Source organism: Cervus canadensis, chromosome 22 (assembly GCF_019320065.1).
Source record: "Cervus canadensis isolate Bull #8, Minnesota chromosome 22, ASM1932006v1, whole genome shotgun sequence".
NCBI lineage: Eukaryota > Metazoa > Chordata > Mammalia > Artiodactyla > Cervidae > Cervus > Cervus canadensis.
Genome location: NC_057407.1, coordinates 24,940,350 through 24,968,314, shown reverse-complemented (window position 1 = coordinate 24,968,314; position 27,965 = coordinate 24,940,350). Strand labels below are relative to the sequence as shown.

General features: G+C 40.3%; 1 protein-coding gene across 8 annotated transcripts in view; it reads right to left on the bottom strand.

The window, feature by feature from the left end:
- Positions 1-27,616, bottom strand: part of SLC25A26 (solute carrier family 25 member 26) — a 119,100-nt gene extending 91,484 nt beyond the window's left edge. For 3 of the 8 annotated variants that reach the window (XM_043443554.1, XM_043443555.1, XM_043443556.1), the window contains exons 1-3: positions 27,273-27,616; positions 21,756-21,912; positions 18,369-18,478 (exon numbers count right to left, since the gene is read on the bottom strand). In XM_043443554.1, the coding sequence (XP_043299489.1) occupies positions 18,369-18,478; positions 21,756-21,912; positions 27,273-27,305 (300 nt within the window). In that variant the 5' untranslated portion in view covers positions 27,306-27,616. Of the gene's footprint in view, positions 1-18,368; positions 18,479-21,755; positions 21,913-26,788; positions 27,138-27,184 lie in introns of those variants that run through there. The other 5 variants (XM_043443559.1, XM_043443557.1, XM_043443558.1 and 2 more) reach the window with 5 other exon arrangements.
- Positions 27,617-27,965: the final 349 nt, after the last annotated feature.

Sequence of the window (27,965 nt, the reverse complement as noted above, 5' to 3'; positions counted from 1 at the left end):
ATAAAGAACTGGCCATATCAGAAGGGACTCTGCCCACTGGAGGACAGAAGGCAGCAGGGAACAGGGAGGGAGACATATAAACTGGTGTTTTAAACTGCTATAATGGAAGTCCTATGTTTAAGCCTCCACAGACCAAGCAGTCTGCCAAGGATACAAATTTTTTCTCCAACTCAGAATTCACACACCTGACTCTGGTGTTCAGTGTTTTGTATATGGTTGAGATTAATTTTAAAACTTTCAGAATATGTATTTCATATATATGAGGCACAATAAAAAATGTGGACACTCTTTCTTCAATAACACATGCAACAAAATGGAAATAAAAACAAAAAATTTAAGAAAACCATACCATCAAATAGGATACTTGCCATTTTCAACCTGCAGTCTCCTAATTCCTAATTTGAAATTATGACGCAATTTGGGTGTTATATAAGGCTTTGTCTTTCTAATATTAAGCAGCTCTTAATGTTAAGGTACAAACTGGGCTTCCCCAGTGGTTTAGCAGTGAAGAATCTGCCTGCCAATGCAGGAGACTTGGGTTCAATCCCTGGGTCAGGAAGATCCACTGGAGAAGGAAATGACAACCCAATCCACACTATTGGTGCCTGGGAAATCCCACTGACAGAGAAGCCTGACGGGCTACAGTCCATGGGGTCACAAAGAGTTGGACACGACCTGGTGACCAAATAACAGCAACGACAAAGGTACAAATCATCAAACTTTTTATATAAACAATCAAACAGTAAATATTTTAGACTTTGCAAGCCACACGATCTCTTGTCACTACAGTTGAACTATGCTGTGGGAACACAAAGCAGCAAAGATAGTAATCTGTAATCAAATGGTGCAACTGTGTTCCAATAAAACTTTATTTATAAAAATAGGCAATGCTTTGCCAACGCCCACTCTAGGCATAAACACGAGCAAATCCTTCCTTCGTATTCACCTCAGCCAGAGCAAAGCAGACACAGGACAGACGTAGGTCTCAGCAACCCTAGGACACAAGGAACAGAGATGCTATGTGAGGTGACTCCAGATGTCACGGGGTCAGCTAACAGGGCCACATCACCTCTGAATCGCAGCTCAGAAGGAACAGGGCTTTATGTGGTGCACTCCAACTGCTCTAACAAGGTAACAAGGGATTAACGACCTCAAGTCACTTTTCTCCCCAAACGGACAAGACGTACAAAACAATAGTATTTACCTTGTTTTTCCTCATTCATCAATCACTTGAATGCTTTTTGTCTGCAAAGCTATTTGCAATTCGGGCCAGTTTATCTTTCCACCCATAGCCTCCTTTCACATTTACCTGATTCAGTTCAACGAAAACAGATGCAGCCAGATACAGCACAAGAAACTGCCTGGTAAAGAAGACTAAGAAGCTGCCCTGACCTCAAAGCACCCACAGTCACATAATAGTTTCAGCAATACATGGCAAGAAATAGAATAAAACTTCAAAGAGGCAGAGACATGTATCATAGCAAATGGAAAGGAGGAGTATTTAGTCCAACTTCCAAACTGAGGGAAAACGAAAACTGTCAGATATTATGCCTTCAGAGAGCCTTCCAAATGAGCAAGAATTAGCTGGCGAAGAAAGGTAAAAAGGGCATGATGGGGAGTGGAAACAGAAAAGCACACAAGTATGAAAGCAGGGTGTTCAGGGTAACAGAGTCATCCCTCAGCGTTCCACAGTGTACACTCACCCAACCCATTCCACACCACCAAAACTTCAACTTTAAGGTCAGAAGTAATGGGGAGTAAGACTGAACAGATGGCCGAGCAAGGAGGCCCTGTGCCACACACAGAGGCTGGGCTTCAATGCACAGACAACGGCAACAACTGGAAAAGTTTAGGCAGATCTGCAGCAGCAACACAGACAGACTTGGAGGGCATTGTGCTGAGTGAAGTGAAACAGAGAAAGATAAATACAGTACCATACCACTTACATGTGGAATCTAAAAAAAACAAATACAATGAACCAGTGAATATAACAAAAGGAAGCAGACTCACAGGTACAGAATAACTCAGTAGTTACTAATGGGGAGAGGACGTTGGGGGAGGGGTGTTATAGTGGTAGAGGATTAAGAGGTACAAACTATCAGATATAAAATAAGGTACAAGGAAAAAAATAAGCAACAAGGATAAACTGTACAAAACAGGGAACATAGCCAATAATTTACAATAACTATAAGTGGAGTATAATCGCTAAAAGTTGTAAACTACTGTATTGGACACCTGTAACTTACATAATACTTTACATCAACTATGCTTCAATTAAAAAAAAAATACATAAAATACACACACAAAGTTTAGGCAGAAGAATGATAACCTGTGTGTGCTTTAGGAACATCACTCTGGCTGCAGCAGGTAGGAGAATACTTGGAGGATGAGAGAGAATGGTAAAAGGCAAAGAGGAAAGACAAAAAGAAAGCAAAAGACAAGCTCTAAGACTGCTACAACAGTTCTGTAGAAGATATCGGGACATGAATACGGTTCATAAAAGAAGGAAATTTGAGTCAGGAGTTAAACGAAAGGACCCGGTGACTGATAAGAGAGGTCAATATAGTGGTGCTGTTAAATGAGACCAGGGGTCAGAGGAGGAAAACAGGTTTAGAGTTCAGACTGCGAAACGTTGAGAAGTCTGTGGCACATGTAAGGGGCTCTATCTGGTCAAGAAATTAGTATCTGACTAAAGCTAGAAAGTAACAGGGCTAGAGATACAGACATAGAAATCATCAGCATTAAGTGGTAGCTGGAATCAAGAGAGTGAATTAAACTACCTAAGTAGAAGGCAAAAAGGGACGGTCAGAAGGTCAAGAACGGAATCCTGAGGAATACCCATTCTTAAAAAGCAGACAAAAAGACTCGCTCAGACAAATGAGAAGGAAAAAACTGCTGCAGTGAACACTGGTCTTCTGTGGCTGCCCAGTTTTCAACGCTCGTGTGTGAGAGGCTCCCCTGCTGGAGAAAACAGAAGGTGTCAGTCCCTCTCCTCCCCGGCCATGGCACCAACTTAGGCTTAACTGCCAGCTACTCCCACCCGAGGGTCTGCATCCTGAGCGACACGGGCCAAGCCGAGCCGCGAGCACCTGAGGCCACAGAGCGCCGGCAGAGGCGCACACCCCAGTGAAAGGTGCTTCAACACAACACACACAGGGGACTGAACGCTTTAGTGTCAAAAAATAATGCAAAATACCCCATTAATAATTCTTTTATACTGATTACATGTCGAAAGGTTAATACTCTGGATACGTGTGGGTTGAGAACATGTATTAAAATCATCCAGCTAGCTTTTTATTTTTCACTTTTCTAACGTGGTTACTAGAAAAAGTCAAATTACACCAGTGTCTTATAGAGTCTTTCTGTTGGACAGTACTGTTCTGGGGCTACCAAGAGAGCAACATCCAAGGTCCAGGGTCCAGGGGCAGCCAGCGGGCAGTGCCGGGGGCAGCATCCTAACTGTACTGACCCTAAGATACAGGCCTGACTGGGGTCCTTGCCATGGCTTCCCTTCCCATTCATTTCCCTCATTCTCCAGTCTTCCACCTATTCTAAGAGCCATCAAACAGTGTTCTGAGTCAATTACAGAATCTCTTTTGGATAAAGCAGCAAAACACCAACTAGTGGCTTGGGCAATAAATGACATTAAGTTGTCATCTAACAAGTATTTTGGTCAACATTTAGTGCAGAACCTCTACAAAGTGAGCTAGAATCCATGCTCTTTCTCTTTCTTCTCTGCCAGCGCTGGCGTGTTGGCCTTCCATCCACAGGCTTGCTGCCTCATGAGTTATGTGACTCAAAATCCTCCAGCATAACCCAGTCATACAACTGGATTCCAGGCAAGAAGAAAAGGTCTCTTCTTTTTTTTTTTTTCAGAAGCCCCCTAGTGGGTGTCCACTTGACCATCATTGTGTGACATGGCCACCCCTCTTAAGAAGGCTGAGAATATGTAGATCAAGAAAAGGGTTAGGGACATTGCCACCCAAAGCAAATCAAGGGAGAAAGAGAAAGCAGCAATGTCTGCCAACTTTCCAAACACCAACCTTTTTTCTCACACGATAGCCAAGATCAATTTCAACTGCAAGCAACCAAGAATGCTACGCGACCGCTGATAGTCAAGGGGACCAGAAGTCTCAGAGGAAAATTTCCAGAATAATGGGTCACAGGTCTCAACCAGTGCACACATTAGGGCTAGTGAAGGTACCAAGAATGGTTTCAGTGGAGGGCTGGGCCAGGAGAGTGAATTCACACTGAATTACAGTGAATTCACAAGTGATTCAGAGATAGAGACGGGCAAGTGTGGACAACTCCTAAAGAAAGCTGCGGGAGACATTAGGAGAGACAGTTTAGGATGGTAAAAACATCTGTAGGTAGGATGAGGGAAAGTTGTAACAGCAAAGCAGAGGTTGACAATTTAGGAAAGAAATGGGATGACACATGAAAACCCCCGAGACTATGAAGAAGGAAGAGCCAGGGGCCCAGGCACATGCCTGCACCACTGGGACAGCATCCCTTTAACTGAGCTGCCCTCAGCACGGGGTACCATTCTGCATCCACACTGCGCTGTTCATTCAGGACTGGGCTCCAAGGAGGGGATGAGCAGTAGTCCGGGTGAAGGGCTTCAGACCTAGTCAGTGGTCCCAGCTGTGTCAGTGAACTCTCAAGCATTCCCATCACCTTCTAGGGTCTAGCTTTCCTTATTTGACTTGTACTAGAAATCTTCATCATACCCTTTTAGGTTTTGATTTCTATAATTCTTAATTTTTGCCCATTATACTTTCTCTTTTATAAGCTCAAAAAGATCTCCATCCATGGGATTCTTCAGGCAAGAGTACTGGAGTGGGCTGCCCTTTCCTGCTCCAGGGGATCTTCCCAACCCAGGGGTCAAACCCAGGTCTCCCACATTGTGAACACACACTTTACCGTCTCAGCCACCAGAGAAGCCCAAAGATTCTCTTTATTCTCCAAATAAACTATTTCCTGACTATTCTCATCCCCCCAAAAAAAAGATTTCAACTGAAAATTTTTCACTTAACTTATGCCATATAGTTTTTGAAAATATACTGCTTTCTCTCCTACTAAACATAAATAATCTGAGGGCAAAAACATGCATTAATTTTACTAATCAACTGGAATCAACAGGGGTGGGGCAGGGGACACGAAATGCTCTAGTTTATCTTTTCCAAGTTGATTTTAGGTTTAATCGACAAAACTGCATCTATCATTTTTTGGTGTTACTTTATGTAGAAAGTAAATAAAACTACCCAAGAAGAGGGGAAATGTCAAAAATTAATCATTTCCACAGAAAAACATTACCAATACTTCAGAATCTTCTAAATGCATTTTCTTCCTTTGAACTGAATAGACTATTTTTATATGTATCAATAATTACAAAAAGAACAGAAAAAACAAGAGTGGGATTATAGGCGACGTTCGCCTTCTCTGCCCACTTGCATTTTCTAAATTCTCTACAGTGAACATGTATGATTACTTCGTAAGTTTCTTTAACATAATTTCAAAGGGCAAAAACATTTGTTTTGAACCAAAGATTTTAAGTGAGGGACAAAATAAAATCAAAGGACTGCTTAAAACACACTTTTAGAAACAATCCTACTTATTAGCCCTGACAAAAACATTTAGTTTCAATTTTAACACACACACATTAAATAGCTTACGACTAACTAAAACTGGATATAAATTATGTTATTTTTGGTGAGAGTGCAAACTTCTAAAGCCATATTTATAAGCCAGGATAGAAAATAAAGTCCACTGAAACTTACATGAACCTTACAGGGCAGTTCCCAGCATCTAAAACTCATTATAGAAATGAAAAATAAATAAGAAAGAGAAAAGAAAGAAAAGGGTACGCTAACTCCTTGTATTTTTCAACTCAAGAGGTCAAGAGTGAAATACGACCCCAATATGTCAAGAAAATAGGAATTGTCCACTTTTGTGCCTCAGCATTAATATTTATGGAACTTCATGCTTCATAACCCTCCATGTTCTTATGTTGTATTTTTATTTCTTAAAAATACAGCAGCAGAAGAGAAATTTTGTAAAGGTTCCCAGACGAAAAACAATCTAACTAACAGAAGAGGTACAAAGCACCCAGCATGGCTTCCTGACTTCCCTGGCACGGCAATTTTGGCCTAAGAGGCCACAAAGTAATGCTTCTATTTCCTTCAGCAGCTCCCTTGCCTTCCATTTGGTTTTCTATTAACTCTGATCTTTCTTAGATTTGAATCTGAGCCCCAACAGAATATTTCATTGCACAGGAACAAAAACATGCTACAAACTCATGGCTGCATCAAAGGAAATAAAGGCAATGTTGTCTGAGGGTCTTGGGGTATTTCCATTCTTCAGAGCATCCTTTCCTCAGATGCCTGGGGTTCAGTGTGAATCAATGACACAGGGAAGGTGACATCTTCATTAAACCCCAAAATGTTGTATATGTTAAAGCTCTATCGAAAGACAAGACAAATAAGGCTTTTCATAAAGAAAATACATATCTCTTTTTTTTTTTATCAACGTTCAAATACAATACTGACCTCAGGAGAATTTAATACACCAAAACTCTGATGAACTTCAGATTGAGAATGATTACAACATGAAAGTTGCTACCAAGACTTTTCTTTCTTTGACATAAATAAAAACTCTTCTGATATGTTTTTATTTTTGAAATGGGGAGCAGAATATCTTTTAGTATTCAAGGAACACCAAGATGCAAAACTACAAGTCCTAAGAGTAAGCGTATGAAAGCAAAGAAAATCACAGTTAGCTTCGGTCTGATATTAGGTAAAATGAGTGAAGGCAGAGAAAAAGGAGAGAGAAAGAAGCTGCTAAAACACCCTGGTTCTCTCATTGCCCTACCCAAGCCCCACACCTCCACACATCACTTGCCAGTCATTAACAGTCTCACCTCCAATCTCTCACTCTTGAAACCCTCTTCAAACTTGCTGGGTATCACCCACAGTAACTTCTATTAACACTATCTTTTACCCAACTACTTCAACACAGTTTACACACACAAAAAAATACCTGACTTAAGACTTTTCCATAGGAAGCTTAATAAACAGACTAAAAATATTAATTTCATATTAGAAGCTAATTATGTCAGTATTTAATGTATAAATCTGAGACAGAAGTTAATGAAGGTCAGGGAACTACTTGCCCTAGGAAGCAAGGGTAAAACCCAAATCTTTTAATTATCATCTCCAGAATTTTTTCATTGAAGTATAATTGATTTACAATGTTGTATTACTTTCGGCTACAACGAAGTGATTCAGTTTTATATATATATATCCTTTATCAGATTCTTTTCCATCATAGTTTAGTGTAAGACATTGCATATTGGTCCCTGTGCTATACAATAGGTCCTTGTTGTTTATTTTATATATCGTTGTTTTATCTTCTAACCCCCAGCTCCTAAGTTATCTCTTCACCCTTTCCCCTTTGGTAACTCTAAGTTTGTTGTCTATGTCTGTTTCTATTTTGTAAATAACTTCATCTGTATTATTTTTTAAATTATACATATAAGTGATATCATGTTATCTTTCTCTGACGTTACTTAGTATGATATTCTCTAGGCCCACCATGTTGCTGCAAATAGCATTATTTTGTTTTTATGGCTAAGTAATATTCCACTGTGTGTATTGTTCAATTGCCCAGTCATGTCCAACTCTTTGTGACCCCAAGGACTGCAGCACACCAGGCCTCCCTGTCCCTCACCATCTCCCGAAGTTTGCAAGTTCATGTTCACTGCATCAAAGATGCCATCTCGTCCTCTGACACCCTCATCTCCCTCTGCCCTCAATCTTTCCCGGGAGTCTTTCCCAGCACCATAGTTCTTTATGGTATTATACATAATACATACATTTACATGTACATGTATATATATACACTACACCTTTATTCATTCATCTGTTGATGGACATGGACATTGATTCTACATCCTGGCTACTAGAGTGACGCTATGAACACTGGGGTTTATGTATCTTTTTGAATTACAGTTTTCCCCAGATATATGCCCAAGAGTGGGATTGCTAGATCACAGGGCAACTCTGTTTTCAGTTTTCTAAGGAACTGCCTCTTTTTCCATAGTGGATGCACCAATTTCCATTCCTACCAACAGCATAGTAGGGTTCCCTTCTCTCCACCCCCTCCAGCATTTACTATTTGTAGACTTTTTCATGACAGTCATTCTGACCAGTGTGAGCTAATACCTCACTGATGTTTTGATTTGCATTTCTCTAATAATTAAAAATGTCGAGCACCTTTTCATGTGCCTACTGGTCACCTGGATGTCATCTTTGGAGAAATGTCTATTTAGGTCTTCTGCCCATTTTTTGATTGCCTTTTTTTGTTGTTGTTTGGCTATTGAGCTGTATGAACTGTTTGTGTATTTTGGAAATTAAGCTCTTGTCAGTCACACTGTTTGCAAATACTTCCTCCAAGTCCACAGGAAGTTTTTTTGTTTTGTTTATGATTTCCTCTGGTGGCTGAGACGGTAAAGAATCCACCTGCAATGCAAGAGACCCGGGTTCGATCCCTGGGTCGGGAAGATCCCCTGGACAAAGAAATGGCAATCCATGCCAGTATTCTTGCCTGGAGAATTCCATGGACAGAGAAGCCTGGCAGACTGCAGTCCACGGGGTCACAAAGAGCTGGACAAGACTGAGCAACATACACCTTCACTTTGCTGTGCAAAAGCTTTTAAGTTTGACAGATCCCATTTGTTTAGTTTTGCTTTGATTTTTATTGCCTTGGAAGACTGATCCAGATTTCTCATTAAATATGCATCATATTTACATGCAGCTAATGAACTTACAGGTTCCAGGTTTAATTATCAGCTAATTCTTATGTTTAAACCAGCAATGCCATAATTAGTTCAACAGAAACTTAAAAACTGAGCCAATCAAAGTTTAATCACAAAGTAAAGCTGTTTTCGAACCATGGTGCTGGAGAAGACTCTTGAGAGTTCCTCAGCAAGGAGATCAAATCAGTCAATCCTAAAGGAAAACAACTGAATATTCACTGGAAGGACTGATGCTAAAGCTCCACTCCTTTGGCCATCTGATGCAGAGAGCCGACTCACTGAAAGAGACTCTGATGCTGGGCAAGACTGAGGGCAGGAGGAGAAGCGGGCAACAGAGGATGAGACGGCTGGATGGCATCATCGACTCAACGGACATGAGTCTGAGTAGGCTCTGGGAGTTGGTGATGGACAGGGAAGCCTGGCATGCTGCAGTCCATGGGGTCACAAAGAGTCAGACACGACTTAGTGACTGAACAACAACAAAAAATCTGCTTTAGACTTTGCATAGTAAACTCCAAGTGGCAAGTTAATGAGAGAGAAACAAAGAGACACACAGAAAATGAGAATTCAGGGCAATCCAAAAAATTTTTAAAGCACAATTTACTTGTATTACATTCCCAAAATTCTTTCTAGAAAACAGGTTTTCAAATTAAGAATACCCAACATTACCTTTTTCGACACCACCATTTAAATTCAAAACCCCTGCAAAAGTTCATCTGCTTGTCAATTCTGCCATCTTCTGGTTATAAATGGAATCACAGTTGTTGATAAAACACAAAAAGCAATTGCTAAATCCTACTATCGGAGAAGGCAATGGCACCCCACTCCAGTTCTCTTGCCTGGAAAATCCCATGGACAGAGGGGCCTGGTAGGCTGCAGTCCATGGGGTCGCGAAGAGTCAGATATGACTGAGCGACTTCACTTTCACTTTTCACTTTTATGCATTGGAAAAGGAAATGGCAACCCACTCCAGTGTTCTTGCCTGGAGAATCCCAGGGATGGGGTAGCACAGTCGGACATGACTGAAGTGACTTAGCAGCAGCAGCAAATCCTACTATACCTTCCTTGTGCTTAAGTCTCTCAGTCATGTCTGACTCTTTTGTGACCCCCATGGACTGTCCAGCCAGGCTCCTCTGTCCATGGAATTCTCCAGGCAAGAACACTGGAGTGGGCTGCCATGCCCTCCTCCAGATCTTCCCAATGCAGGGACTGAACCCGGGGCTCCTGCACTGCAGGCGGACTCTTTACCGTCTGAGCCACAGGGAAGCCCAATATCTCCCTTAGGGTTTAAATTATATCCACTGATACTGAGGTGTAAGTTCACTATGCCTTTCTTCCTTTTAAGCCTCTTTACACATATACAAAGAGCCAATGAGCATAAAGAGATTTTTTTTTTTAAGTATACGTCTTCTCTTCCCTGACAAAACTAACAAACTTGATAATCCAGACTCTACACAAAAAGTCAAAGAGTCCTCTCAACAAAAATAATTATATCTTTTAGGCCCTGTGTCGAGAAGTTGTTTACAGAATCTCACAGAACTCAGAAGTAAACCTCAAATGATTCAAGTTCTCAACATTACCCAAGTAAAACAGCATCCATCTCCAGTTTTGCACCAGTTCTGCCACTTTTAAAAGATATAAAAAGTTGAAATTGAAGGTCTAATATTTGTCTAACTATTCACTTAGCAATGGTGTTTTATTTTCCAAAGCAGCTTGGAAACCTTGAGTGCATCACTATATGTCTTTGACTTTCAATTTCTTTGTTTTCTGGAAGTGACAGCCTTCACAAATCTGTAAAAGTCTAAGAATGTGCTCCTAACAGCAATTTGCGTGACATGGGACCAGAACCAACTTTTAATAAACATTTTACATTATCAGACACTATGCTGAGCACTTTAGAAGTGTTGTATCTTTACAAGATACAGTTCTTTACAAGAACTGTGAGTGGGGTAGCATTAACCCAATTTTTCTAGATAAGGAAAACAACAGCTCAGTAAGGTTGTGTAAATGGCCTGCGTGCATGCATGCTCAGTAGCTTCAGTCACTCTTTGAGAACCCATGGACTGCAACCCACCAGGCTCCTCTGTCCATGGGATTCTCCAGTCAAGAATAATGGAGTGGGTTGCCATGCCCTCCTCCAAAGGATCTTCCCAACCCAGGAATCGATCCCGAGTCTCCTGCACTGCAGGCAGATTCTTTACGGCTGAACCACCAGGGATGGTGGCCCCGTAAATGACCTTCAGACACAGAGCAAATACACAGATAAGACACAATTCCAACCTTGATCTGTGTAACTTGACAGCTCATGATCCATACTCTACCTCCTTACAGAGGCCCTCAAAATATTCTCTACCTACTTAGTAAATGTATCCAACTTCTTTATATATCCCTCAAAGACAGGGGTCAAAATTTCTTATTCTATGCTTCTTAGCACCAATCACAGTACTAGATATCTAGTACTAGGCAAGCAGATATCTTCAAGTATCTGTAAATTCTGCAGTTTAAGTCAGATTCTTCAACTTCATTATCCTATATGAAAATCATACCCATCATTTCTATAAAGTTGAGCTTAATTTGTGCAGCATAAACTGACACTGCTCTTAAATAAAAAACACAGAGCTCCCCCACTGCCCCACACAAACTACATAAGATAATCAGTAACACACACTGGCCAAGGTCATGAGTCAGCACCACCTGAACGAACGCTGCCTGTGACATCAGGGAGAGGAAGGTCCATACAACAGAAGTCTGAAATGTGTTGGAGAAAGAAGCCATAAAGAAAGCGGTGGAAAGGTGTGTAAGCAGCTCCTTGACAAGAGCCACTAGGAACAATCTCTCAGCACATCCACGCTGATTCTTTAAATGAATAACTGCCAGGCCCTGCCCTCTCTCTCTCCCCTTTCTCTTCCTCCCCTTTCCACACTCAGCTCGGGCTCAGAGGGCTGGGACCGCTGAAGAGCTGGGGTGTGCTTCTGAGCAGCGCTCAGGAGACTCTGAGAGGAGCTCAAGCTGGCACACAACACAGCTACAACAAGCTAACAAAGGCAGCCAGGAGGAGACGCACTGAAGGGATGCTGCGGGAAAGGCTTTCCAAAGACGAACCCCCACTTGGGTTCTCATGAACTCACCTTCTCCCTCTGCATCCCACGCCCTGCCTCAACAGGGACTCTGATCATCTCTCTCCTTGAGATTTGTAGAAGTCTCCTCACCTCCATTCACGCACCATGCCCACTTCCACACTGCTGCCGGAGGTTGCTCTTAAACCAGCAGCCCTGAGGTGCGCTGCGCGAACCTTCAAAGGGTAGCAGCCCGTAACTCCTCAGCACGGCAGGCAGGGCCGTCCAGGACGGTGCAGTCACATCCGTGAGCCATGCGGAACTTGAAAGCATCATCTAACAAGGGGTTTGCCTGAGTTCAAGAGCCTTCCCTGTACCAACCCACCTCAGCATCATCCTCTGAAATCAGCTCAAGGACGAGCTATTGTCTGAGGCCTTTCCTGACTCAACACCCATCCATCCACTCGAATTCACTTCCCCTAAAATACCTGGAACCCTTTACTGTACGTCCACACTTCCATGTCCATCTGCATGTCTTCACTGCAAGCCTCTAAAGAAGTATTTTTATCCTCATTGCCAAAAACACATTAAGGCCTTCTCAAGGTCTAAATCCACACTGCCAGGTCAGGATAACAAAAGTGGTGGAGGAAACTAAGAGGAGCTGAACAAAAGCAGCTGAGATAAAAGGAAATGAAGAAGCCCAAATGAGGAAAGGATATAAAAAGGGAAAGCAGTAGGAAGGTGGTTCTTTCTTGTAAGTCTGGAGACAATTTCTTCTATAATTCTTATCGTTTCATGTTCTTAAGAAGGAATTACGGGACTTCCCTGGTGGCTCAGTGGTAAAGAATCTGCCTGCTAATGCAGGACACAGGGGTTCAAGCCCTAGTGCAAGAAGATCCCATACGCTGTGGAGTGACTAAGCCCATGTGCCACAGCTAACGAACCTGGGCTCCAGGGCCCACGCTCTGCAACGAGAAGATATCGCAATGAAAAGCCCACATGCTGCAAGGAAGAGTAGCCCCCACTCTCCACAACTAGAGAAAAGCCCGCACAGCAACAGAGACCCAGCACAGCCAAATAAATAAATGCATGTGCGTGCTAAGCCGCTTCAGTCATGTCCAACTCTTTGCAACCCTATGGACTATAACCCGCCAAGCCCCTCCACGTGGGATTCTCCAAGCAAGAATACTGGAGTGGGTTACCATGCCCTCCTCCAAGGGATCTTCCCCACCGAGGGATTTAACCTGCGTCTCTTATGTCTCTTGCATTGGCAGGTAGATTCTTCACCTGATCTTAGCCAGAAGGCCAAGAAGCGATTGGCAGGTAGGGTCTTTACCACTAGTGCTGCCTGGGAAGCCCCATGTATAAATAAATTTTTTTAAAAGGAGGAGGAGGAATTATGAAGTCTGCCTTATGTACTTAATGTTCCTAAAGTAGAAAAAGAGGTTCTCTGGCCCAGTGGAAAATGAACAGAGAGAACAAGGCAAAAAGCCCCCTTGGCAGAGGCATGTGCTCAGATACTTCAAAAAACAACGTGCCTGAGAGAGTGTAGCTGGGTATCCAACGGCACAGCTGAAGCTTCTGACCGTCTAACAAACTTCCCAGCACTGTCTGTACACTCCTGCCTTCAAGCATCTTAACACACACAAGCATTTTCACCTGCAGCATTCCTGCGAGCTTCCTCCAGACTTTATAGCAATCCTGCACTTCAGTGACTCCCATCTTATTTTCCACTCAGCTTATCTTCCATAATTTGATTACACAACTGCACAGGAGTCTGACAAGCTGCTAACACAATTTCAAATGAGAGTGCATCTCTATTAATTTATGGATATTCAAAACCTTTCACGATCATTTCAAAAGATGAAACATTTCAAAATGTGTCAACCTTTCTCCTATTGTTTTGCTCAGTGGTTCTTCTTAGAAAAGGTCGGTAAACATCATGAAAAGCACTTTAAAACATGCTATGAACAACATAATCAAAAACAGCTTAAATCCCCACTGAGGGAAAATATAAAATAATAAGTAACACATACACTGTGCTGTGTAGCCGGTAACACTCCTGACAACAATGCATCTAATCCTCTCAGCAGCCAATTTAGTGGTGAAGTTGAATGAAAATGATGTGCTTAACCCACATCTGACATTCAACAAACCCCCGGAACGACTGCTGTATGAAGTAGCTCCACTGACCTTGTTAGTCGCTACAGCAGCAAATTACAGCCTACACTACTTCCACTTTCAAGGCTCTCCAACCACAGGACTGGCCTTGAAAATGCTGCATGCAATGCTCACTCTCACTTCAAAATCTCCACATGTGAATACACTGCCACCCTCAAAAACTAACCAGTTTAATAAACTAAGATTTTTCAGTAGGCCGAAAAATATGGCATTCTGAGGAAGACACAAGGAATCACGCTCTGATCAGTGTGCTCCACACCTGTTGAGTATTCTTAAACACACGACTGCCACGTCAACTCAGTGAAAATGTTTACGACTGGGGTATATATTAAAATTTTTGATAATCCTTCATCAGTGGTGCTTAAATATCACTGAACTCCAGAACCATCTAGGAATTGTGCTGAAAATGCAGGACCCACAGTGTCACTTCCCAAAAACTTCATTTGTAAACTGATGCCCAGGCAACTGATTCTAAAGTTGGTGCTCCCTGGCCCATATTACTGTGTGGAGAAGTACTGTTAGAGGTACTTCAGAAAACAGGGTATCACTGGGAATTCCCTGGCAGGCCAGTGGTTAGGACTCTATGCTTTCACTGCAGGGGACCCAGGATCAATCCATGGTCAGGGAACTAAGATCCCACATGCCACCTATTGTGGCCAGAAAAAAAAAAAAAGGAAAAATAAAACATGGTATCACTGAGTTCCTAGCTTTCTCAATCCCAAGTTAGAATGGGACTGAAAAGAAAAAGCTACCAGCATCTCTGTGTGTGAGGACATCGACACACATCACCCTTGAGTACATTAAATCACAGGGGCTGCTTTTAACAGCAAAGAAATTTTAATGCTCTTTTATTTCTGAAAACAATATTGAATAAGGCCATAAGTACAATCAGAGCCAGGAAAAGTCAAATTCTAAAGTTAAAAAAAAAAATCATTACCACTGCAATGCCATAGCATCTGTTATACTAAAGTAAACCCACCCCAAGCCTTCTGATCTAATTACAGATTCTATTTACTTCTTACAGCACTTTTTCTGTGTCTGATGAAAACTGAGCCATAAAATAATTGAGACAGGGATTTAGAGATTTGGTACAGCAAACCTCCCAATAAAAATGGCACAAATGGGACTCTTCTTGCTGTTGTTACATATTAAATCTTATTTGATCGATTTTACTGTATTCCAAATTACAAACATAAGGTAGAAGGCTGTAATTATAGTTTTATTGATTTGTCATTAACTTTTAATCAACCTGCTACTACAGGGAATGGTTATTACAGCAGTGCTCCCTTGTTTCTAAGTTTCAGACACTTATCATCACTACAACAAAGTAACTGGACACATTTAATGCCAACAAATATATAGTATTGTTTGTAAGGCATCTGTTTGCAACTGTAACTATATCAGCACAAATGCATTACAGAACAAGGACTGCACTAAACTGTATCTTGATTTTCTCTAGGTCTCTTTGTACCTTTCTGACCACTGACTGCTAGGCATGTTTTTTATATTCTATTCCTTTTTATTTTACCTATCTGTTTCTCCTAAATTCATCTGTTTCCTTCTCCTGCAGCGACCACACTTGGCTGAATCTGAAACCGAAAGTTGATGCTCTATGAAACAGAAGCAAATGACTAAAACAGAACGGCAGTAGGTACATTTCCTGGGAACACTGACACTGAATGCCTTTAGGAAGTTTATCAAGAAAGTTTAAAGATTACAGGACCACAAGAAAAACATTTCACAAACGCCATAAATGGAATAAACTTTTTAGCATACTAAACTATAACTGAATTTAAAATCAAAGTCAACATCAAGCCATGTTTCACCAGTGAAATCCTCAATCTATACACCTGCTGCTGATCAGTTCTTATCTTAAGGTTCTCCTGGCACCACAGAGACTATAAAAAGGCATCTGACACAAGGCTTTACTACCTGAAGGACTATGCAAACACTATGAGACACAATACAGATAAAACTATCCTAGAATTATTTATTTCCAGTCTTACAGATACTTATTTTCTAATTCTGAAGCCTACTTAATTCATCTCTTTTGCCCAACAGTACACACACAGAATATTACATTTAAAAGGTTCCAGGTTTTTTAAAAAAAAAAAAAAAAAACACCATTTACAGATACTAACATATTAGAATACAATATTTTCTACAGATCAAATATTTTATCATTAATATGACTGATCTAACAGCTCTCCTTTGCCCAATTTGATTTTAACGCTTTATATAATTTTGGTAAGTCTAAGAGACAGAAATTTTATAAACTGAAAGTCTATCCTCCAACATGGCAAATCAAGTTTCAAGCACAATGGTCCTATATGTGAAATGAAAAAAAAAGCAGCCAAGTTCTTTTCAATGCTTGTTCTCAGAACATACTACAAAATATAAGCCAAGTGTTGAATTTACAAGAATATATTTAAACTAAATCAAAGTAACAGGCAATTCTAAAACAGCAGCAAGAGCAGTCAGAAGGACAGAATTTTTACAAGCTGAGAGACAATGAAACTCTCTCACACTTTTTCTTGTTCTTTAGTATATATACGTGAAAATAACTGCATGCAATGGGTTCTAATGTCAGAACATGATCACAAAAACATAAGCCAAGGATAATAAAAGATTTTTTTAATTAAATATAAATTGCTTTTAAATGGCAGACTAAACTAATTTTCAGGCAGAATTCAAGTCCTGGAGTCTTTACTTCGGTTAAGAGTGGGGGGAACGAAAATCCCCAGAAACTGTACACAAATTGTCCATAAGTGCAGCTTACAGGAGAGACGACCACAGGTTTCATTAGCTTCCTAAAGGTGTCTCTAACTCATAAAGGAACTACTACTTTAGGCTCTTTGCTACTCCAAAAATTAACATATTGTTAGTCCTATCACACTTATAAGTTCAGTAAATTATTAACACAATTTTAAATCCAGAGTTGGCTTGGGTTCTCCAAAATTATTTGTAAACCAATGTTAAAAGGAAGTTTTATATAAAACACTTTTGAGAATTTAATGTCTTTTGAGCTTCTTTCAACATTCTCTTCAAAGAGAGATGTTTATTAAAGGTTTCACGTAGGCTTAAAAAAAATAATCTTTAGCAGTTAGGTGCAGAACTGCATACACATCCATTAGACCATTCCTGTCACTGTGTTCAAATCTTCTATGGTCTTAACAAGTTATGCCTGCCTGGTCCTAGGACTTTTAAAAAGTAGACGTGACTATCACCAATGAAGATAATAATTATACTGATTTTTCATTATAATTCTGGCAATTTTTTGCTTTATATTTTGAGACTATGCTATTTAGTCCAAGTTCAGGTTTATTACATTTCCCAAGAGAATTGTTCCTTCTATTAGTATACAACAGTTTCTTTTTTATTAGCTTTAAGTCTTTTTTTTGGGAGGGGGGCTAATGTTAACATTACTACCTACTCTCAAGTAGCATTTCTGAATCAGTGAGGGCTGACCAGAGAAGCAGAATCACTAAGAAAGGTAAGAATAAGGAGTTATCACAGGGATACGAACAGTAATTGTGAGAGCTAATTAGGCAGTTCATATAGAACTGTTGCCTCTGCATAGAGAGTTGGGACAGAAATTTAGAAGACAGGCAATGAGGAAGGAAGGAAGGAAAGATGGGTGTGAAATGGAGACAAGCAAGGACAAAGTGAATTTCACATTCTCCATCACCAATCTCGATGCTGTGGGTGTCCTGTAGTACCAAGCAGCATCCTTCACCAGAGCCCACACATGTGACTCAAAACTTAGAGAAGCTGAATTAGAAGATCCAGCGGGAGGTGGAGCAGCTAGAGGCCTGGCTTGCTTCCTGAAGCCAACAGATCATTGATGAGGTACACGAACTGCAACTGTGTCTGACCCCACACCAACCTTCTGAGCATGAACACAAATGCTGGGTCACTTTCGCCTTCAAAATGTTGTGCAGATTTCTCTTGTAGCCAGGCTAACCTGGAACCCTCCTGGAAAGGGAGTTCTAGGAAACAGTTCTTGCTCAATTATGCTGACAACAAAAAGCCACCACAATTTACATGGATATTTTCTTCTACTTCTTTAATTTTATTCTTTCTGTATAATTATGTTTGAGGTATGTCTCTTGAAAATAACATATATGTGGATTCTTCTTTCATACTATCTAAACTATCTTTCAACTATCATGCTTAATCCACTTACATTTATTGGGATTTAAGACTTTCATAATTTAAAAAAGAATTGTCTTTTGAAAATGAAATGAATATATATACTGAAGATAATTCATGCTTTGCATTTCTGAAATATGTTATACACATAACTTATTACTTACCACTTCTCCAGCCGATGCAGCCAACATATGTGTCACAGGCATCAAATGTGAAGAAGAATCAGTGTGCAAAATCCATTTCACATATTCATAGGTGACAAAAAAGGCAGCAGCTGAAATTTAAAACAAACCAGTCTTTCACAAAGCTTAAATATCTACACAAACTGTGAATATGTTTCTCAAAAAAAAATTACAACTCAATTATTAACTTATGAGACAATAAATAAATATTAAATATGAATAATATATTATTTGTTTATAAATATTTCAAATATAAGTAAAAATAATAAAGATATAATAATAATATGTACTCTTCCCTGCCATCCCATCACTCTTACAGACTTCACTGAGCCCATGTTACACGCTTGACCTTGGACTTCCAAAAATGCAGAAGACATGATCCCTGCTGCCATGAGGAACCCTAACAGCTAACCTGGCATTTACCAATTTGTACTGACAAGTCACTTAACACTTTTTAATAAGAGTTTTAGAAAAGGATATGAATATCCATGATCCAAAATATCTTTACATATGATCATAAAATAATCAAGTACACTAATTTACAGACAGGTTAAAACTGCAAACATACATCTCAATAAAACACCTATTCCATTATGCTTTATTGCTGGATACTCAAAATAACCATGGCTACTTTTTACTACCTCAATTCACCTTTACTTCAAGAAAACAATCAACTATTTAATTAAAACTGAAAATCAAAATCTCTAAAAAGCTACCCCATCACATGAACTAGCAGCACAGGAAGGCTTTTAGACTTGCCATCTACTGTTAATCAAACATGTTTATCAGTTACATAAAAGATTTGGCATGAAAGATAAATACATGGCAAAATCATCTTTCAAAGGTCATTTGAACATGTCACAGCAAAGTCTGAAATACTCAGGAAAAGGGCTTGAGAGTGAAAACCAGTTCTCCACAGTCAGTAAGCTTGCAACAAACACTCCTCAGCAGCTCACAAACAGGAGGCCAGAAGAGGCGGCACACTGTCCCTGGATAATTAAGGACCGAGCAGGCAGCTGTATTTAGTTAATGCAGGACCTAATTCCCACCTGCAATTCTTAATTAGGCTGGTCCTATTTTGGCCCACTCACTAAATGGGCTAGAACAGGGGTGCCCAATCTCCAGGATCTAACACCTGATGATCTGAGGTGGAGATGATGTAATAATATGAGAAATAAAGTGCAAAATAAATGGAATATGCTTGAATCATCCCAAAACCATCCCCCACACACACACCCATCTGTGGTAAAATGGGTCTTCCATGAAACCGGTCTCTGGTGCCAAAAAGGTTGGGGACCACTGGGCTAGAATATTACCAATCAAATTCAGTTCTAAGTTCCTCCTACTGGACATCGCCCCACCCACCCCCATCCCCCCCGAGTGAAAAAAAGCAAAAAAACTGTGGTTTCTCTACATCCCTCCTACATTCCCTTCTAACCATGTACTACATAGGAATCTTGACTGCAGTTCTTTTCCTCTCTCCTTGCAGCTCACACTTGCAGCCCAGCACCCCCTGCTCAATACGTCCTCAAAAAAACCTACAACCGCTATAAGTTAAAATGGTGTATTGTATTCTAAAGAGAACTTGAACCATCAGCAGAAAATGTTTAAAGTTCCTCATAAAGAGTTTCAGTTCACTAAAAATTTGCAGAAAAACAGCCATTTCTGGAATGCCGGCACTCTTTTTATCCAGCCTCTCCTCAATGATGTTCTGTAGAGGGCAAAGTAAAGCAGTCCGAGAACATCCACTTTCTCAAACATACAAAAATTCAAAACCACGTTCTCTATGTAAACTCCTGCTCACAAGAATCTAAACCAGTCCTGTGAGCTTAATGGAGGCCCAGGTACCCTGCAGACCATCACTAATACTCCATCTACCAACAATCCCTACATAATATGTGAGAGAGAAAAATTTACAATGAAGGAAACAAGGTAAGGAGGAGTACCCAAAAGATAGGGACTTAGTAACATATTGATATTTCTTTGCAATTCCCTAGTTCAGAGGTTCCCAAACTTGTCTGCATATTAAAATTACCATGGGATATATAGTTCTTTAAAAATCCAAAGCCCAGGCCACATCTCAGACCAACTAAATTCCATACCTCTGAGAGTGGGTCACAGGCAGCAGTACTTTCTTTAAAAAAAAAAAAAAAAACTCAGATTATCAGGTGACTGAAACACAGGCCTATCTCCCACTAACAGAGCTATATTTGGCATGGAGTGCGTGCTAAATGGTGACTTGCTATAATCGATTACTGAAAATTTAGGCATAAAAGAATTCAAAGTGAGTGTGAAAGTCACTCAGTCATGTCCTACTCTTTGCAATCCCATGTCCATGGAATGTGTCAGGCCAGAATACTGGAGTGGGTAGCCTTTCCCTTCTCCAGGGAAAAGAATTCAAAGATAACCTCAAAACAGTTGGCTGTTCTAAGGATGGCTCGGGGAAAGGGAAGAAGGGATAAACTAAAGGACCAAAAAGATCTGCACTACAAATCTTTATGTGAATACTGTACTTTTTACAGATGGACATTTCAATGTCAAGTTAACAAGGAAGAATTTCTAATGAAATACACTGCGAAAAAGAACTCAAACCTTAGAATTTAAGAATCTTCTGTCATGTTGATGTTTGGTAGAAATCAACACAATACTGTAAAGCAATTATCCTTCAATTAAAAATAAATCAAAAATTTAAAAAAATCATTTTAATTTTTATTTTTTATGGAGCAGTGAGTGGTTTTGTGAGTGTGTGTTTGATGGTAGTGGTTTTCTGTTTGCTCAGTGTGAGTGCCAATCAAAGCATCAGTAAACAATTATCAAAATAAGTATCTGAAAAAAGAGTACACCAACAGGTGGATTAAACAAAACAGGCTCACCTGCTCCACGAGACTCCCCAAGGCAGAGGTCACTGAGGTTAGCTTCACATCTGAATCACCTCGGAAGCTACTAAAACTCCTGATACCCAGGCAAAGCCAAGACCAGTTAAACTTCTCACAGAGACACAGGCAACAGCGTTTTGTAAAACTCCCCAAGAGATTTCAGCATTCAGGCAAGGTTGAGAACAACTACTCCAAGGCATCACAATCAACGTTAGAAGAACACTTTAAGGATTCTAACTAGGAGTTCTATCAGTGAAAACCACTTTCAAAAGACTGCTCGTGGTTTTGTTTTTTTGTTGTTGCTGTTTAGGATGGCATATATAGCACTAGTTGAGTCAAAAATAATGGATTAATGACTAGAAAACAAATTCCAAGTATCAACTACATTAAACATAAGGAATTCTATCTAGGGTTGGACCACATATTATTCTGAAAATAAATCCTATTAGCTTGGCTTTATATAAAGCAATGATAATATCAATGTAACTGTTACCATTAGGAAAGGATCCAATAGCAGTAGAAGGAACTCCAGCGTATACTCCATAAAAACCACCGGCCTTATAAAATCCCTGGGGGCTCTGCAGCCTGGTTTTAATGGTATCCAGAGGAAATAATATCAAGTCAACAGAGACACCTGCTATCCCGCCAGCCTTAAAAAAAAAAAAAAAAAAAAAAAATTACAAAAAAATAATATGCCATTTGAGGGATGGGGATAAGAAGGTAGTTTTTAAAGCATATTTCTTTCAAACATGGTTTTAAACTTCACCAGACTACTTTGTTATAGTCAAAAGACCTCCTACCTAAACCTACAGATTTGATCTACAGATTTGTCCTGGGAAAATAACCATTACTGTGCTATACTTTCCAATTGTAAATTTTATATTTTATATTCAGTTTTAAACAAATGTTTAATGATTTTTAACAATTTTTATATTAATTTTAAATTCATTTTTAATGATTTCATAAGGTTCAAAAAAGTGAAATAAACCTCAGAAAACAGTTCAAAGTCTCCCTCCTTATCCTGTAAAACTGAGGTAACCACTTGTATTGGTTTCTTATTGTATCCGTCCGAAGTCACTCTAGGTATATACACCAGCAAATCCAAATATGAGGAACTTCCCTGCACATCCAGTGGTGAGGACTGTGTGCTTCCACTGCAGGGGGCACAAATTCCACCGCTGGTTGGGGAACTAAGATACCACATGTTGTGCAGCCAAAAAAATGCATAAATAAAAAACAAACCAGTAAATGGTAAATTTTTAAGTAAAAGATGGTTTGCAGCACTGTGTTTTTTTATTTGACAGTTTATCTCAGTGATCTTTCCAAAGCATACCAAATGTCGTATTTTTGGCCTTTTTAACTGAATAGTGAAACTGCATTTAAAAAAAGAAAAAAACTGTTTTGAAATTTCCATTCTAAATGGGTAATGCTGCCTGTGAATCTAGATCCACATTTTAAGAATCACGTGGAGAAGGAAATGGCAACCCACTCCAGTATTCTTGCCTGGAAAAGTCCATGGACAGAGGAGCCTGGCGGGCTGCAGTCCAGGGGGTTACAGGACTGAGCCTGTGTGCACGAGGGTGGAGGGAGATGGGCTGGTAGCAATAAAGTGGTAAAACTAAAAAAAAAAGAATCACACATCTGAGGGTTCTTGATATGTTCTCTCCTTTTTGTATATTGGAAAATTCCTTGATAACTTTTAAGAGAATAAATGAAAAAATAGAGCTAAATTCCTAGAGAGCATTAAACCTGCCCCAAACGCATCATCTCCCAAGAGACCCCATGTTGCTTTAGGGAAGGTGCACTTTAAAAACTGACTGAAAACCAAGTCTGCTCCTTGTGATTACAGTAAAGCACAGGTAGAGTAGAACATTTAAAAAACTGGTTACAGCTGAGTCAAAGCAAAAAGAAACCCAGAAAAACAGAAGCTCAGAGACAGCAGAAGAGAAAGGTCAATACACATGGTCTAGAGGTACCATTTAAAGACATGAATCAACACCATTTTATAGCAAGTAAATGGAAGAATTATGAAGCGGCAATATGGTTCCTATATAGTTATTTTTAAACTGAATTGCTAACTTTATCTTTTGAACTTTGACCTATGTGATATATTACCTATTCAAAAAGTAAAAGCAGACATTAAAAACTATATATTCCATGACACAGAAAAGAGGAATCAATACTATTCAAACATACAGGCAGAGTTCAAAATCATCTGTTGTTTCCATCCTTTGGGATTACAAAGTGCTCAGGTGGTATATGGGTTAGTACCTAGCAAACACTTTCTGCTCTGCTTGCCATGCACGATAAAACCACTGCAAGAGTTCACTGGGAAAATGAAATTATTCAGATGAGAAATGAAATAATCTGTTTTTCAATGAGCTAGCATAGGTCAATTATTAAAAATTAGTGTACACTACCTTGAAAGCCATGACAGAACCATGCAGGCCACTCTGCAAATGACCTAAAAAGTTGTCACGAAAAGAACATAGAGATGTGCCAGTAGAGTATCAGTGTGAGTAGGAAAAAAAAAGACTGTGGAATATCTTTCTGGATATAAAGAAATCATTTAAGCCACAGCGCAAAGGTCACAATTGGGAAAGTTAAAAAGAAAAATAAAAGTCAATTTTTTCAACATTCTTCTCACTTATTAAGAATTTTATAAATTCAATATGTAATAAAATATTTTGCATGCCTCTTCATTTTCTCAAAACACAAGGAAAACTAAAATTCTTGTGAGAATGTCTGATATGACTGATTTCTTTAAAAATATGCTGCACTTCATTCTAATTTTCTCTTTGTGAAAGGGGTTCACAAAGATGCTTGCTATCTACCGCTAAATTTTAATCAGTAAGTTAATTACTCTTTTAATCTATTTGGCTACTTTGCATGCATTGATTCTCCAGCCCTTCTTTTCATCAGAATTGTTGTGTACTGAGAGTAAACGATCAGATTCAATCTACTTATCTAGCAAATCATGAATCAAGAGCTACTAACTTCTTCTGTGGATTTCAAACTTCTGTAACTCAAGTATCATGTAAATTCATGAGACTGGAAAAAAATACAGCTAACAGGATTAAGAATACATATATACTTAGACACACAGCAACATGTTTAAGATTTTTTTAAAAACCTTAAGGAATGCTTATAATTTTACATCAAGTCAGCATCAACTGAATCTTAAGGAACTCTACCAATTTATTTTTTTTCTTCAGCCTGAGAAATTATTTATGATCACGTATCAAAAAGGTTACCAAAAGATTCGAGATTTATGGTAGCTTACACAGAAAATGCTAAGTACTAGACAAAATCCAAAAAGAACAGAACACAGATAACCAAGCCTTACCTCACCGTAACAATTTATTGAGATCATAATACCATATACAATAGATAACATATAGACCACAACCTTAATTTAAAAGTGTTACAGACAGCAAGAGTCTAATCAGTGCTTTGAAATTCCTGTGGGAGTTGAAGAAAGTTAAGATTACATGCTATGAAACCTTTATTTCTCCAAAGAAAGCCGGCAAAAACAGGAAAAACAAAAATCACAGCTATTCAACTACAGGACAAAAACTAAACCACCAGCCTAATTTAACTAAGCAAAATGATCACAGGCCCCTAGCCTAGACCACAACTAAGAACAAGAAAAACATTAACATGGCTTCTCCGGAGAACATCCCTCCCTGACATTCTCGGTTTTCTCCACAGTGAAGTGGCCACCAGTGACTTTAACCTCCTCAATGCAAAGCTGTGGCTTCCTATGAGACCTGCCTTCTTCCACATCCTTCACCCACTCTCCCTGCAGCACTTCTTGACCCTCTACACTAATGGCAGAGTTGTCTTTGTAAAACAGATTTCCACGCTCTTCAAAGCTTCCAAAAGCCCTTAGGATGAAAAACAGAATCACAGTACCGTCTGCAAGCCTCTAGAAGTTCACCACCGCGCCCCCCCCCCCACCACTTCTCCACCCCCAACTCCATCATTAACGTTTTGCCAGGTACCTTCTTGCCACCATGACCTTTTTCCTCTGAGTCATCTGATCTCGCTCATTTCTAGGACTGTATACATGATGCTCTCTAATCCCCCAAGTCTGCGTTTAGACCCTCTTGTTCTACACTGATTGGAATTTTAATTCTATAGTTGAGCATCTGACCATTTCTTCAAAGTCTGTGTGTGTCCCACCAGACTGTAAGATCCATACCTGTTTTGTTCACCAGTATGTTCCCAGCACAGTACACAGTAGGCAATAGTAGGCACTTAATAACTATTAGAAGAATACATGAATTAATGACTGTAACAAAAGGTTACTAACCATATTTGCGGGGGAGGGTGGTCATTGTCATTGAGTTTTATTTTTTGAGGCCATGCAGCATGCTGAATCTTAGTTCTCCAAGATGATTCTCTCTCAGTAATACCTCAATTCATTTCTTTCACAGCACCTTATGGTAACGCTTTGGTTTGTTTGCCATCAAATCTCCAAGGGCAATCACAGTACAGGTAGGCAGAATATATGGCAGAGAAACTGCACATGAAATGAATTCAGCCAGAGCAAAACTGTCCTTGAAACTTCTACCAATCAATCCTAATTTTACTCTCTGTAACTACACTTTAAAAAGTATGCATATGTACCATTATTTAATAAATCCTAAATAAATTTTAAAACTATGTTTCCTTCCTTAACCGACACCTGCTTTCAGCAACTGCTACTGTTGCTGACTTAAGAGACAGTCTTAAAGAGCAATAAGGGGCATGAAATCCCATGTTACAATGCCTGGGATCTGAGCTCAGACACTAACACACATGAAATGTATCTCACTTGTGTGACTTCGGACAAATTATCTAACATATCACTCCTCAGTTCCCTCACTGAGAGAACTAGGAGAAGACTTCAACTGTTTGTCAGAATTAAATCAGATGCTGTACCTAAAAAGCTTACCCTACTTCGGCACGGAGCAATGCTCTCACAAGTACTACTGCTATCTCACGAGCTGTACAGGAAAACGCCTTCAAAAGTGGTAAAGCCTCTCTCTGCATCTCTAAAACCTAGCTTCCACAGATCTCAACAAATCTGGATTTAAAACCAACGTTCCACACGTCTGAGTAAGATCCCCCTTCCACATCTCTCAATACCACGCTGAAAGTAACCCTCAACGTCATTTAGGCTAACAACTATTTCCCTCTTCAGCCTCCACCACCAGAACAGGTCTATCTTGTTCACCATGTTATCTCCCACACCTGCAGAAAACATTTGATAATTGAATGAAGAAAGCCTTCTGGGTCTCCATTTCTCAGGAAAGCTTTTGTAAAGATATTTGTCTGTTTTCTGCCTCTACCCACAATGAAAAAACAGGCAATCTGCCTGGTTCACCACTGTATCTAGTAAACCCTACTGGACCTGTTTGCAAAATATTTATTGAAGGACTTTGGCAGGGCGGTTGTTTTTTAAGACACGTTGATTCTTTTTCTTTCCTATTATACACCACTGACTGCATAGCGCGGCTCTTTGGGCTCATCAGTACATACCTAAGGCCTAGAAAAATACTCAGACGCAGAATAGCCGATTAACTGTGTATTGAAGGAAGGGATACATCATTTTCCGAGAATAAAAAAGATACAGCAAAACTACAGTCTTGGCCAACAAGTCTGGAAGCGGCTTGAGCGTCCTTGTGAATATTTCATTAACTGCCAAGTTCTCCAAAGTGTGGTTACGGTATATAATTGTATATAATTAAAGCTTTTCTTTTTCCTTTAAATAAACCGCGGTGCGGAGGACGAGTGAAGAATCCCACCGCTAACCCACTCCTGTCCCCTTCTGGCATACAGGTAGCAGACTTAGGGACTTGACACAAGCCCCGGCGCGGCCCAGGACCCCGGCGCTTCCTCCCGGACCTGGTGACCGGTGACCCAGCGACGATTCACCTCGCAAAACCGGAAGGAGGTGCTAAGACAGAGAAGACACCACGGGCTCCGGTGCAGGACTCCGGCACTCCTAAGGCCCTGTACTCACCACCAGCGAGGCTATGAACCCAGGCCGGTCCATGGCCCCATAGACTTGCTCAGGGTTATAATTCAAGGCTGACAGAGGCGAGTCACGGGCACCTGACACTGGGCGCCGCCATCTTGGAAGCTGCCGGCACTTCCGCGGCCACGTGAGGTTGAACCACAACAATTACACGTGCAAACGGGGAAGCTGCGCCGGGAGGAGTGCCGGGATGGAGAGGCGGAGTCTGGAAAGGGTGATCTAGTCAAGTCTCGCGACTCTTCTCTGCCTCCAAGTCCGACAGCTTCTCAGTAGGCTAGATGGAGGAACTCTCGCGAGCAAATGAGCCTAGCCTGAGTATCTGGCGCAGCAAGCCCCCACCGCCGTGAGCGCAGGGTGAAGCCCAAGCGTTAACTCAAAAGAGGCGTGGTTATAGTGGAAGGCGTGGCCATGGAGCTGCCGGGCTAGTTTCCGGGGAGGCCTGTGACTTCCAATGTTATTTCTTTTTGCTTTATCGTTTGGCTTGATCTGTAGAAATTTTGTCTGACGTTTCCATAAAACAGACTCATCATTAGAAAATTATTAACTATAGAAAAGCACTTCAAAAGTTTCCTTCTTGAGATTTCCCTGGTGATCCAGTGGTTAAAAATCAGCTTGCCCATGTAGGAGACACAGGTTCTATCCCTGGTCAGGGAACTAAGATCCCACGGGCCAGCAGGG